The sequence below is a fragment of the Trichoplax adhaerens genome, genomic scaffold (genome assembly GCF_000150275.1).
Source record: "Trichoplax adhaerens TRIADscaffold_7 genomic scaffold, whole genome shotgun sequence".
NCBI lineage: Eukaryota > Metazoa > Placozoa > Uniplacotomia > Trichoplacea > Trichoplacidae > Trichoplax > Trichoplax adhaerens.
The window spans coordinates 3,532,088-3,547,537 of NW_002060949.1; the positions used below are offsets into that span (position 1 = coordinate 3,532,088).

Genomic DNA, 15,450 nt, shown 5'->3' on the forward strand with positions numbered 1-15,450 from the left:
ATATTTGTCAAATCGCCTACTTGACCGATCGGTGCAAATTTGCAGTAAGATAGCGATCCCTGTAGATCACTTGATAGCTTTGTCACGGGATATAGGATAGCAATTCGTTGATAGTTTAGTAATAGGATAATAGCGACCATAGGATTGCACCGTTAAACATTGTGCAGTACGTATACTTGATGTCTTGATTCTTACAGGATAGAGATCTGATAAATTAGTCAATATTTTAGTAATAGGATAATAGCGATGCGTTAAACATTGTATACTGGATCGATCGATTCTGATCTCCTATGGAATGGCGATTTGATAAATTAGTTGATAATTTAGCAATAGGATAATAGCACGTCGTAGGATTCTTCACTTCTAGCAATCGGATAAATTAGTTGATCATTTAGGATAATAGCAATAATAGGATTGCAATAATTGATAATTTAGTCATAAGATATTAGCACATGGTAGGATTGTGAGCTATCAAGCATTGTATACTGGATCGACCGATTCTTCATCGCTATGGGATCGCAATCTGGTACATCAGTAGGCAGTCTAGTTATTCGGTAATCTCACATCAGAGGATTCTACTGTTTAATTACCTAGCGTTAATGTATTTTAGATCGAGTGATCCTGGCGATCTCGTTAATAAGATGGTTTAATTGCTATGAGATGATTCATAACACATCGCAAAGTTCTACTCTATCGTCTACGATTGTATAACTGTTTGATCATAGGATTAATCGATCTCTCTTCTAGTAAGTGTTGCTAATTTGAGTTATAGCCAATTACACGATGGCTTTCTAGTCATTAGTAGCATTCCATCACAAAATTCTATCGTGAAGTATTGGCTTGCAAGGCAGGTAAACAACAAGCTGTTGGGATTGGTGTCTGCTGCTTAGCACATTGTGCATTTGCATGGGATGATTGGATTGTACGTTACTTTATTATGATGGGAATATGGGTGAGATATTTACAAGTATGATATTGTTGTCATAAATGTTGTTATCAATGTGCTATGCTTTGCTCGTTGACGGCTGATTGCATTATACTAAATGTTTAGGCGAGGAATAGGCCTAAATAAGGCCTTGAATCGCAGATAAGTTTGCAGTAATGGAGCAATTTAATGAGACAATTTTCTGTAAAGTACTGAATAGGCGGAGCTGTACCTCTATGCAAGGAATACAGTACATGAAGATGATCTGAATCGCTTTCATTTATTACATATTTTTTTTACGCTGTATATTGATATGATAAATTTCACAGCAATCATTTAAATCCTTGCTAGCATGATTGGAATATTGTTGTACAACATGGACCTTCAATTCGATGACCAGTACGCGTGCTATATTCATTTGAAGATACTGTAACGAATAGGTTATACTCCAAGTGATGGCGAGTAGAAGAGATTGACGATCTATATCATATACGCGTATAATTACAGTTTTTCATCATTCTGCTTAGCAAACAGCTTTGAAGGATTCCTTGCGCAACTGATATGATACAGGTAGTCTAGAGGAAAGGGATAGTATTGATGCGCAAATGAGTGAAGAATGAGGTAGCTAAGTATGGTTGAATCATTGGTAGAAGCAGAATAGTGTCTCAACCTCAACAAGAAGAGTTTAGGTTGGGATCTAGCTGCAACGGTGCTGCAAGTTATGCAGGCACGTACATTTCACCTTGCAACTTGTCAATGCTGCCTAGCATAAATGATTTTCAGCACTACGTTAGTGTTGGCCGTCTACAGGCCAAACTCGGTAGTCATTTAGCATACAGAGTAGGAATACTGTATATTCATTGGAGAATTGCTTTGCAAGCAGCTCAAAGGCGTCGAGTTCGACATTAGCAATACTAACGATAGCACAACCTCCACAACCACCACCGTAGGGCAAAGGTTCTCTGCAAGGTAATCTATAGCGTAGTCTTGGTTTGTTTTTCGTAGGCGTATGTTTAATCCTCTCATGACCCATATGGCATACGGTAGATGGACAATCTACTAGTTTAGGCTACTAGAGCGTAAAACTGCTCTCGTCTTGGAGCTGCATGTTTGTGCTCGTCTAGTGCTCAGAGGCGTTTCTTGAACTCGGTGTATCATCCAGCATCGACCATACTATATAGCGACATGGATCGACTCTGCTGATGAAAGCGACGTAGACTACCCCAATAAGAGCATCCATTTTATAAAACTGCATGTGTCTTGATACAAGACTGTCTTACATGAAGTATGATAATATAGCTTGCCCTGATAATATACAGTACTTGATCTTATTCCGATCGCGTAACTATTAGCGCATACTGAAGTGAACCAATACGCCCAAGTTGCACACAGTTAAGCGGAAATGCTTATTGTGAATTGAAGGAGGCTCTACTGACGATGACTTTGTGTAGATTTAATTTGCCCGTATTTGTAGCTGATCAATAGGTTATTGATCGAGTAGGCTGAAAGGTTGAATTTAGAGAGGGAATTGCCTGTACTATTTGTCCTATTGCTGAATTAGAATAGAAGGTTTCTATACCGGCAATTGGAGCTCTGTCGATGAAAGTGCCTCCTCTAGTAGTATACGTCATGAAGAGCAAAGTTTCTATCCAATGCTTGCTAGTCAATCTCTTCTAGTGTAGATACACACCGAGAGTAAAGTTGTTCTACTGTACTGTATATGTTGCTAGTGACAGCAAGATTTCTCCACTTGTTAATGGAGCTGTGGCGATGGCAATAATCGCCTCGAGCAGTCTAGCGTACATCCTAAGAGCAAAATTTCTGTACTTGTTGATGTAGCTCTGCCGCTGAAAAATGTCTTGTCTCCTATTGTCAAATACACCCTCATGGCAAAGTGAAGAATTCAACGCTAGCATACTCATTTTTTTTTAATAACGCCTTGATAAATTTTCCATCACGCTGTTAAGGTACGGACCTGCGAACCCTGCTGAGTTGAAAAATCATTGCAGGGTTGCTTGCAGCACAGTAGGCATGCTGTGATAATCTGCTCCATCGTAGTACTTCATCCAAGTTGGCCATGCTGCGGGTGGTGGCATCCAATGGTCATGATTAATCAAGATTGAGTCATACCTGCAAGTCCCTACTTTGCAGTAGGAGGCCTAGAAAAGAACTAACTCATTTGCTTGACTGCATTTTTAGTCCTGATAGGAAAGCATAAAACGACGAAAGCGATCTCAACCCCGTCTACTGTATTTTAAAAGTCTACCGGCAAAAAGCAAAATGAAACAATCCCACTCTACCCAATGATTGCATACGAATTGCACCATTATGACATGAAAAAAGACACCAAGTCAATTGATGCTACGACAGGAAAATCTTTGTCCTATCTCACTGTCTAGTCTTGTTTACTAATAGTGAATTCTAATGTTAATTACTCCATCAATTGCTTTTCCATGTGCACCGCTTGGTGCTGTCCGCCATGATTGAATGGTGCAAACCCTATGCATGTAATATATACGGTATAGTCGATGGAGGACAACCCACATGGCGCTCTTCCATTTTGCCTTGATGGAAGCTGATAGAAACTCCTATTGCTTGAGCAATGTCATCAGTAGCAATTGGATCGTCACTATGGCGTCTTATTGACCGGCTGATAGACTGACTAGGAGACACGCAGTATTGTAGCCCAAGTTGGTGTCTCGTAGTCATACTGTAGCATAAAGAGTGCCGTTGTGATTTCTAGCCAACGAATGGTGGGATCGTTTGCCAGAACGTCAAGTGACTCTTGGGTCCTGTACCCTTGTTTCTGCCTAGTGGAGGACGATGTTACAGTGCTGTATAGAACAGTCCATTGGTCACTGTATTTTACTATAGAAGCTTGTTGCAACTAGCTTGATATTGTATTTTGGACCGATTGTGGGTAGACTTGAACGCTGATTGATTGAACAACAACGCCATGTTGGAGGTATTACTCTGGCTAGAAGCACACACATCTACAGTACAGTATTAGGACTCGATCACTGCAATCCAGAAGAAATAATCCTTCCTTCCCCCCCCCCCCCTTCCCTCCTAGTAGCCATACTGTGTATCTTGCGTGGCGATCGAGCCATGAAAGGGGTGAATCGTTCGATGAATGACTTGTCTGAGTGAGTCAGTGTGGCAATTATCATGACTAAAGCAACCGCACCCAGGTGACTCATGATACAGTCATGTTCTGGGTGGATGTCACCTGCATAACAATAACAACAATAAGTTATTATCTACAGTCAATCACCTGTGCGATCGTGGCTAACCAAAGACAAAAGACTTTCCAAGTCAATTCTCTTTCTTCTTGTTGATCATCCACGGTGGACGCCATTTCCATCTAATATTGACCAAATGAGTAAGGTCATCATGATGGAAGCTTAGCCAATGCAATGGCAAGAGCAGTATCCACATACTGTGGCCGGCCATTGATGAATGATTAGCTTATGTATGCAAAATTGATTGACTCTTCACATTAAGCATAACATTGAAAAAAAAACATTGAGGGAAAAAATAAAAATAGCATCATCAAGATTGCTTTTCGATCGATTCATTATCTATTTTTAAAATTAATCTTATCTATCTTTTTGCATATTCAACTTGGTAGGTCTATTGTTTGTCTATTCTTTCTATCTACTCTACACTCTGTTATCTATTGTTGAGCGCATTATTGTATTATTTGTCACCGATTCTTTTTTTTTTTTCCACCTGGAGATTGAATGATTGTTTTCTATGCCAATGATTGGCACGTTGTCCAACAAAAAATGCAATCGCTAGTCATTGCCTTCGGACACCGATCAATCTTGCCTAGTGGTAACAATAGAATGATGTTCTAGTCCACGCGTTAATACATTTGCATCAGCCTTTTGAGAGCGAGCTAGCAATTGCTTTAGTCGGTAGTAAATACGCGTAGATCAATTACCTTGATTCAATACACATCATAGCATTTATCATTATTAGCATTCATTTGCCAAACCAATCGATAGAGACAGAGAGAAAGAGAGAGAAATCATTTGCGCTCCAGCCAAAATTGAAAAGTGAGATAGCCTTATTTTTTGCGGGCTAGATAGAAATAATTATTATCAATATCCAATGACCTCGTATCGATTAAATTGGTACAATAGATAAAAATGAATACAGACTTGGATGCAAAAAGGAGAACGTCCATGTAGAATTAACTGTTGAAATTTGCCACTTGAATTAACATCTTTTGTGTTGATGTGTTGCTAGTGTGGATGGATAGTTAGCTTATCTTATTACATCTTGATTATTATTTTTATTAGGTTGACTTGGAAATTACAAATTGTCTATCCACATCATCAACAGAATCCGGTATTGTTATTATCAAGACGATTAAAATAGTAAGTAAAGAATGCAATAGAAAAGTAGTCATCAAGACATGGATAGCTAGGAGCGTATACTTACTCCATACACATCAATACACAGAAAAAGAAATAAACAAAACTTGTAAAGAATAATCGACTCTACTTTGATCATCATCATCGTCCTCATCATAATAGTATTACTCGTAGTAGCCTGGCTAATAGTAGTAGTAAGAAGTATAGTAGTAGACTTGGTGCGCTTTGAAATTTTCATTTTCAATCATTGACATTGGCACTGTAAATTATTCAAAAGTCAAGTAAAAAGTTGAAAGCAACTTTTGTCTGTCGAATAGGAAATCGTTCTTTCATTTTACTCTACATAATTCTTCTTACATTACACGTATAAGCGATTACATAACAACACGTACAACTTTCAATATTAATCGCCTTTAAGTAGAGAGTGAGAAAAAAAAAATTAGACTCAGCAGTCATTGGTATTTATATCTCTTTCTTTTCTTTCTTTCTATCGATCAACCTCTACCTGTGTATGTATATATATTTATTGATATATATGCTGAATCGACATCGACTTTAAATCAACCATTATCCAATCTCCCACTCCTAAAAAAAAAAAATTGCATTAAAATAATATTGCATAAAATATGAACAAGATGGGTTTAGAAGAAACGATTGATCATCATCGTCAGCAAGACCAACCACAGCAACAGCAAGAGATGAATAAAGATGGACAAGAAATACCTCTAACCAATAATAATAATAATGATCATCAGAATAAGCTGGAAGCAACGCTTTGCAATAATCAACCCCAGCAAGATATCAACGAAGCCAACAATAAAAATGATCAAGCAACATGCAATGATACAACTACAACGACCATAGCTTCTACGCCAGCTGCAAATCAAGATAGTGGCAATAAAACCAATGATAAAACCACTACATCAAGTTATATTCATTATCAACAGAAACCACCTTATTTGCAAAAGGATACTACCTATACCAAACTCTTTGTTGGTGGTTTGCCTTATCATACTGATGATGATTCATTACGTGGTTATTTCGCAACTTTTGGCGAGATTGAAGAAGCTGCCGTAATTTATGATCGACAAACTGGTAAATCCAGAGGATATGGATTTGTAAGTAATCGTTTTCCTATTATTATTTTAGACTTTACAGTGGATTATAAGTAGGAAGGAAAGATATGATTTGCATGATCCTTTGTTTGATTGGTTAACGTTGACCATTAAGCAATCTAGCTTTGAAATCCTACATCACAGAATGAGCTAAAAGCTATCGTTTTCCAAAAATATCGTATCAATCTATTGACATTATCTTTTCCCCCATAAAAGTAAAATACCCTATCAAAAGAAAAAATTGGTTGCATGATCCATTCGTAGCCTAATGAATATTATTATTCAATCAGGTTATACATACAATCTTATTTCATACTCTAATAGAATTTCAATGAATCTAGTTCATAATCGATTTCCCTCTAAAATAGAATACTATAACAAAAAATAGACCTAAAACTTTCCTTATCGCCTGTAGTAAAAATCACAACAGTACGCGCTTTGTGGTGATAGTAATCGACTTTTCCTTGGATTCAACTTTATTTTATTCATTCATTTTTATGCTATACTGCCGTAATTTTTCAAAATAATATCCTTCTTAGTTTTATTTTTAGTTTTGATAATGATCGAAATAATATTGATGATTAGGAAATACGAATAGAAAGGAAGATTGATAAGATCTCCTTTGAAAATAGTAATTTTCCATTTTTTTCATGTCGCTTGATTCCGAAATGATTTTCAAAATTTTTAAATTTTAATAGATCCTATGCATGGCATTGGAAAATGCATTTAAATGATTAATAATAATCACTCCATATCTCCATCACGCTAATTACTATAAATCTTTTATCATTTTTTTTCTATTTTTATTAAATGATTTGCATCAACTTTTTCAACTACAGCTTCCTTAATTCACTACTTGACAAACTAAAGCTATTGTTGTTGTTGTTGTTGATATGATGATTCAATCAAGTCATAGTCTAAGTAGTCAGATATTATTTTAACTTGGATAGGTAAAACTAACTTATTTTACTTCACAAATTAATGTTGATCTTTCTTGACTTCTTACCGTTATTAATATAACGTTCACAATTTCTTTCAATAGTCTACAACATACTAACAATAGATTTTACTTTGGACTTTCAATCTAGTTGATTAAGGAAATGTATTAAATTTTTTTTGTCGTTTTCTCTCGACTCTCGTCAGCCAACTGTTTAGCAAATAAGGATTGGCTAACTCTTGTTTTTATTTTATTGGCTATGGTAGAGGTGTTGGGCAATGATTCATTACTATCTGCTTAGATAATATTCTACAGTTTACCGAGTATATCAACAATAATCATTACTGATTATTTCCATTCCAATTCATTATAATCATGTAATGAATTGTAAAAAATTGGACAACTTCTAATTCTATCTTTATTTTCTACTTTAATTGTCCAATTACTTGTTCTAGTTAGTCTTAATACCTAGTAATAGCGAGTACAGTAATAGAGGAAATAAACAAAGAAAAAATTCTTTTTCCTCGCTTGTAAAATTAGATTTCCTTCTAAAGTGAGCCATAACAATGTTTAACTTGATCCAGTAGTAAGAAAAAGGGAGATAAAATTTGCATCTCTAATCTAATTAGTAATAAATCAAAAATCAATATTAGCATTGATATAGAAATTGAATCACATTTCCCATTTTTCTTCTACCAATACCGTTAAATTGCATTTTTATGCTTCGCCAATTTTCCAGCGGGATAAATCGGCGTTGATTTTGGTATTCTAATATATCTATAGTGCATTAATTTATCTATCAATTTTTTTGGTCCTACCCTAATACTAGATGATGGAATCAATGGATAGTTTGATGTTCAATCTTTTACTGTAATGAAGATAGGTAATAATGTACTCGAAAAGTAGATCATACAAGATAAATAAGTTCTATCTGCATAATATCTTAAAACTGAATCTCCATTTTCTTAACCCATACTGTGAATAAGTGCAAAGATAATAGTTTGTATGACATAAGAATCTTACTTATCCAATTTTCATGATAAAAGAGACAAGTGCATCCAGGATCTATAACAATGATGATCTGCATCCTTTGTAGAGACTGTAAAGAGAGGATAGAATTTATATTCCAAGATCCAAATTGATTTCATTTTGATTTAGAAGATCAACATAAATCCCCGGAGATCGGATATTAGTACTGGATAATATTATCCTCAGTAATTGAATTACACTAGAATGGAGATATTTTTTCAATTTAAAAGTTATTCTTTTCCTCCTTTTCAAGCTCTATAATACAATCTACTAATAGACTTGTTCTTTAAAACTTATATTTTTACAGCTTTTTTCTTAATCAAGACATCGTATTTTATTTTGTCATTAATGACTGGAAAAGTAAACGAGATATTAAAGAGATATTGAATTAGTCAATGCAATTTATCCAATCGTTAGGACAAAAAATATTAAATTTGATCCACTTGATAAATCATCAATATCATTGATGATGGACTGAAATTTTATCTTGATGAAATCAAGCAACAAGAAATTCCATCGTTCTAGTTATTTGTGAAAGTCTGTTTTCATCGGAATCTATAGAATAATTACAGGAAAAAAACTATAGTGATAATCTATTATGATCAAGATTGAATGACTACGAGTATACGTTATATTGGACGGTATTAATCATTGCAAAAACAACCGGATATTCTGTTTAAGCTGTAATTAAATAATCATTTGTTCCTTCTTTTCTTCATTGACTATTATCCCATCATTTTTATTTTCTTTTTTTAAAGTATTGTTTGCCTTTTATTCTTTTCTCTTAATAAATTGAATTGTGTTTTAAATTAAATTAATTTCTCTTTTTTTGTCTGTAACGTTTGTTAAATTATTCATATATAGAAGTAATCGAATTGAAATCAATGAAGCTGATTGTGCGTTATAGGCCTTCTTGTTAAGTTTATCATCAGTCATGGCAAATATTCATTTGATTTCTCGATACCTATTTCTATTTTCTACCCTATTCGTCGACAATGTCAATAACCATATGATCAAAGTATTCTTTCCTGTTCTCTATCATCCCCAATTTGAATGTACAACATGTTACCACTCCATCTATTTTTTCTCCGCCTCTATAAAAATTAATTTAACTAATTGAAAATAGATATTACAAACGATTAGTGTTAAAATTAAATAATCAATTTCTTATAAATCAATCTTTTCAACCCCCAACAGGTGACTATGGTGGACAAAGAAGGAGCTACTCGTGCATGCAAGGATACAAATCCAATTATTGATGGTCGTAAAGCTAACGTTAATTTAGCTTACCTTGGCGCTAAACAACGTCCTAATGGCAACGGTTATTATCAAAATGGAACAGTACCAAATCATGTTAATATGAATAATAATTATAACCAAGGTAAGTTGGATTAATTCTCAACCGTTATTAGCTGTCATTCAATATGGTAGTTTAATACAAAAAGTATAAAACTGATGCATTAGATCTACTTTAATTTGGATACTTGAGCTGGGCTTCCTTGATTGCCTTTTTTAATCGTAACATGGAAGCAGATTGATTACTACGGTACTAACGATGATAGAATAAGATATCAACCATATTAACATGGAAGTAGATTGACTGATTGATTAATGTAGTACCAACGATGATAGAATAAGATATTAGCTATGTTAACATGGAAGTAGATTGACTAATGTACGGGACGATAGAATAGAATATCAGCCATGTCAACATAGAAATAGATTGCCGAAATTTTCAAAAGATAAAATAACCCAAACACGGACATTAAGAGTTATTTCTATATGTATATGTAATATATTGTCAGAGCACCATCGTGATGGAAATAGAGAACACACATTAACAAGTCAGAATAGATCAGCTATTGAAACAACGTTGTCGTAATTTATTATCCTTTCGTGCATCTACTGATTCCTATTTAAGGTAGAATGCAGTCACGAAAGTAGTGCTTCATATCCAATGAGAGTAGTAATAATAATATAGAAAAGAAAGTAATGGATTTATGCCATCCTTACAGCGATGAAGAAAGATAGCGTTTTCAACCGTTTACTAAAACTTTCAAACAAATATTAAATGATTCATTCAGTTATAATTATAATTAATTAGTAGCTATAGCTTTAAAAGAATTAGTTAGAATATTTTAAAAACTGAAAGAATTACAGTATAAAATGGTACAAGAATCCAGTAATAAGGTAGATAATTGAATTATAGCCTATTTCACAAGTATAAAAAAAATTACTAAACCTATATTTACAAAGTAGTAAAGTTTTTTACTTTATATTGGACTTCCTCAAAAGATTGTTGATATTGCACTCATTAACCTTTGGTAGTAGAATCTAGCAGTATATTAATAATTATGTAACGTATTCCGATATTATTATAAATTATATACTGTAGAATAAAGTAACACTTACTGGGATATTTAAAATACAATCTAACTTAATTAAATTAACTACATTAGAAGAATAATTTTTAAACAATTGAACTCACATACTGCAGCAGACTGTAAGACCATATTGCGATGTTGAATCTTGATCAAAAGAACAACTATACACTTTTCATACATAAAGTTCTATTAGTAGAGGGAGGAGATTTCTAAGTGATATCATCAAGTTTATGCCTATCTTTTATAATTCGTTAAAGTTTTGTGTCGTTATTACGTGATATATTGTAGAACCATTTACGTACTCTACATAAGTAGTTATTAAAACGCAATTAGTTCTAACTTATTTAATGCTAATAATATTTTTTATAAATTAAAAACTTATATTACTAATTCCGTATGATAGATATTGATATTTCATGCCCGTTATTTTTATGGTTCTATAAGATATGATTTATTTCCAAGTTGAATTATTCTATTGTACGGTTCACACATATAATAGAAGAAAAGCGTCTCTGATATTGACATAATACTGAATATATGTTTCATTTTCAAAGTATTTGATGTATTGAGGTTATCCTAGGGCAGAAATATCACTGCGTATTTCGATATGACTTAAATAGAAATATAGTTTTAACTTCATAGCTTGGAACTTGATCGAAATTTTGAAATAATTATAGTTGGTACGCGGGCCTATTCAAATATATTCTAAATTAGAGATGGGTACCGATATTAAATATAAACTAAATAAAGTAGATTTCCGTAATTAATTCTTTCTGTAGTATCGAGATCAAACCATCTAAGCTCTCTATTCCAGTTGCTGCAACTCATATCATGCACGATGTGCATTTTAATCATCAATAGCTATATAATTTAAAAACGTTAGTAATTTGCATCAGTAATGCTATATGCGCATTATATTATCGATTGCTATATAATTCATCAACGTTAGTAATTCATATCCGTCATCTATTTCAATGCTATAGCTACGACCAGAATTGTTCAAAGCAGTAATAAATCTGGTGTAATAACAACAACGAGTGGTTCTAATTACCAATCGACATCACAAAATCAACATTTCGGGTAAGTAGGCATACTATTCTACTCATAATTACATATATTATCTTTGAAATGCCACGTAATTTTCCAATGTCACGTCAATTGATCATACGCAGCTTATCATCAAGTTAAACATTTCATGATATATTTACCATAATAAATTTAATATAAACATTTTATAAATCTAACTATAATTGTATTATTCAAAGAACGTTATTATATTTTCTACTAATAGTTTTTATGTTTATTTGAACATGTCATCGCAATAGACATTTCATACGATAACTTTGCCACAGTATTTTTTATATTAGTATAGTGAAATGCAAGAAATATCCTTTACTATCATTGGAGAAAGTCATAAAAATTAACAAAAGAGTAAATGATTTAATGACGTTATTCAACATTATCACTTAAACCCATTGATAAAATACTGTATGAGTAAGTATTTTAGCATACTAAATCAAATTATCAGATTAGATTAATAGAGTGATAAAAAGTGCATAAATTGGTTAGTATAGATTTAGATTGATTTTCTAAGCTATTGTAACCTGGAAACAATCATTTCAGTTGAATAAGGATGCTCCAATCTAATTTATTAACAGTGCATATATCACTATCACGATTTTATACATTAACTTAAAAAGCCTAATTAATTAATAATTTCTTGGAAGTTCGAATAGACAATAATTGAATTAATTTTAACCTCTGACGTCGAAATCCGCCTTAATTTAATCAATTCTCTACGCTGTTTTTATCTCTTATCAATCAACTTTAGTAGCAGTTAAGATTTTAGGCGCGCAAGTTTAGAATAGTAACAATTTACATTTATAGCATTAGAAGCAATACTATGATCGTATATGCGCTCATTTATTTATACTTTTCCCAAATTGATATGGTAGATTAATTTCAGTATCAATAGAAATAAATTATTACCCGGAGTTTAGAATAAGAAAAAAATGTTTTTAAATACTAACAATAATTAATTAAAAAATTGCCTAAGTAGAAGTAATCAACACAGCTATTATTTGATGTCTAATTTTTCTTAGTCAAAATGTCGACATAAATTAAGGCGATAAGAAGAAAAATAAACAGCATATTCTTTTTATTACAATCATTTCTTTCTATTACCTGATTAGATATTGTACATAATAATACGTAATTTGACTAAGCCGCAAATATTATCAATTGAACGACGTGGTGATAAACAGCAGCATATAATATACATAATTTATTATAGAATTTATTTGTAATGTATTACTGCGTGTTTTTCCTAAAGTTTGTCAGCTATCACTTTTGTTTTTATTACAATTACAATAGAAATAACCAATGACAGTATTAACCGGACAATAATTTAAACATTAGTGAAAAATTGTAAACTAATGACGTTATCTTAATTTTTTCAATATTTTTTTTGGACGCAATTACGTCATTGGAGTTTGGCGAGATCATTTTACTACATTATAAAAAGCGGAAGTAATGATAAATAACTCATTTTTCTTTTAAAACCATCATTAAAGAAGAGATAGAAATACAATATCATTTCTTTTATAGCTAATAGAATGCAAGGAATAATGTATCGGACTATATTACTTTCAATTATTATCAAGGAACTTCCTTCAGTTATCTATAGCTTTTTATATAAAAAATATTGATGGAAGCTGGAGTATATGATAATAAATGAATGAAATATTGAATGTTAATTCATTTTCGCTGTACCTGATTGAGTATAAATAAAATTCTAACCTACAGCACTACGACTCGTTATCACAAATAGCTTTCATTTATGCGCAAGTATTCAACATACATGTTAGTCTTTATACATTTACCTGTAGCTATACTCATATTTTTATCTTGACATACTGTGTATACTTACGTAGACTTCATTTATTCAATCTAAAATCGGTAAATGCATACAACTACAGAATTAGATTTGTCCTAGCATATTTATGGAATTTAATTCTTTCTAATTGAAGATAATAATCTGAGTAGCATATATGCAATGTTATATCTGCTTGTCCTTTAAGATCTGTTGTTTTTCGTAACCATATCAATCGATTTTATTTATAGCTACGTTCAATTTTTATATTACTAAATCAGATTTATCAGCGTAATATACTAAATCAATCTAATTCTGTATTTATATTAATTCCTTTCTTAAATATGTGCTATTGTATTATGTATTATAGAAGGATTCAGCAGCAATATGCAACTGTATATCAACAACAATATTATATCCAACCAGTTCCTCATGCGCATCAAGCTATGGTAACATATGCAACAACACCTTTAGCTCCAATACAACAGCAGCAACAGCAGTCAGTTTCACCAACTTATTATGATTACATTCCTTATTCACCTACTACTCAACAAGTTTCATCTCCACCTTTTATTAATAGCAACGGCAATCGTATTTTCTTCGATCAATTGCCGTATTATAATCAACAATCACCCATCATGGGGCAACAAGTATTTCAACAGCCGACCTTTTTACCTCAGCAACAAATGCTAGTTGCTTCGGCTACAACACCAACTCAATTTCAACCTCAACCGGTTGATAGAATCATGTAATCGACGGCATCTTAAAGTTAATAGGAGAAGAAAATGAAAGAGAAAGCTAAAATAATACTTAAAGCCAAGTAGACTTAAAAAAATAACGTTGAAACTTTAATAATTACAATTATTATACTGTGATAATGATATATCCAACGATTTGATAGCTAAAAATTGAAACAATTTTCGAATTTCTGAACATTCAATGTTTTGATGGTATTCCATTTTTTCGGCATCAAAACAAATTAAAGGAAAAAGTCATTTATTACCGTTGACGATTTAATAACTTTTCATATCTATATGGCTTCAGAAGTATAACTTTTTCCATACCCTATTCCGTCTAAACTTTGACATAAGCTTAGATGAATACATTGCAAAAGAACATTTCGATCAAGTTTAGCTTTTTAAAATTTTTAACCAATTTTCGTAACTTCGCTATTTAACCCATTTATATTGCTTGATTTGCATTATTGAATTAGAAAAAGTATCAAGTATCACCCCCACGACAACAACATGAGAATGGCAAAACCTTGTGGATAAATCTCAATTCATCCATATTTGTTTACTATCAATGTTTCAGAAAATGCGGATAAAGGATATATGAAATCAAGTTACTAATAATTTAGCAACTAACTTTATTGATATTATTATTGCTCCTTTCTAATATAGAATCCATTCGATAATATTCTACAGTAAATTAACCTATAAATAGCTGGATTTAACTTGTACTATTACACATAACATCTTTTCGCAAGCTTAATAATAATATCATACCTTTAATTTGCCAGCTACATTTAGACTTTATTCTACTCGTTTAACGCTTATTTCTATATTCAAGTAATACAATGAAAGATTATTGTAGTAATAACTAGTAATATTTAGCTCTGATAATTTCAATATATGAGATGGATACATAAAGATGTTCATTGATGTAAAGCAAGACTAATGGAATAACAGGCAACTCTTGTTGTAATCAAATTGGATGTTAAAATTATGATCTCATTTAACTGCTAGTAACTTTCCGTAAATATCACCCTTCTACACTTAGCCTATGTTTAACGAAGGAGTTGAT

The 15,450-nt window shown here is 32.4% G+C and overlaps 2 protein-coding genes across 2 annotated transcripts; both read left to right on the forward strand.

Moving 5' to 3' along the window:
* Positions 1-6,269: 6,269 nt before the first annotated feature.
* Positions 6,270-9,702, forward strand: TRIADDRAFT_7325 (uncharacterized protein; the record flags this gene model as incomplete). Its single annotated transcript, XM_002114039.1, has 2 exons — positions 6,270-6,425; positions 9,586-9,702. Coding segments are annotated over 2 exons (273 nt in total), but the record flags the coding sequence as incomplete, so codon positions are not given.
* On the forward strand, positions 9,592-14,396 carry TRIADDRAFT_58176 (uncharacterized protein; the record flags this gene model as incomplete). The annotated part of the gene is made up of 3 exons (XM_002114040.1): positions 9,592-9,769; positions 11,756-11,852; positions 14,015-14,396. 3 exons carry the CDS (start codon positions 9,592-9,594, stop codon positions 14,394-14,396), a joined length of 657 nt encoding a protein of 218 aa, XP_002114076.1.
* Positions 14,397-15,450: the final 1,054 nt, after the last annotated feature.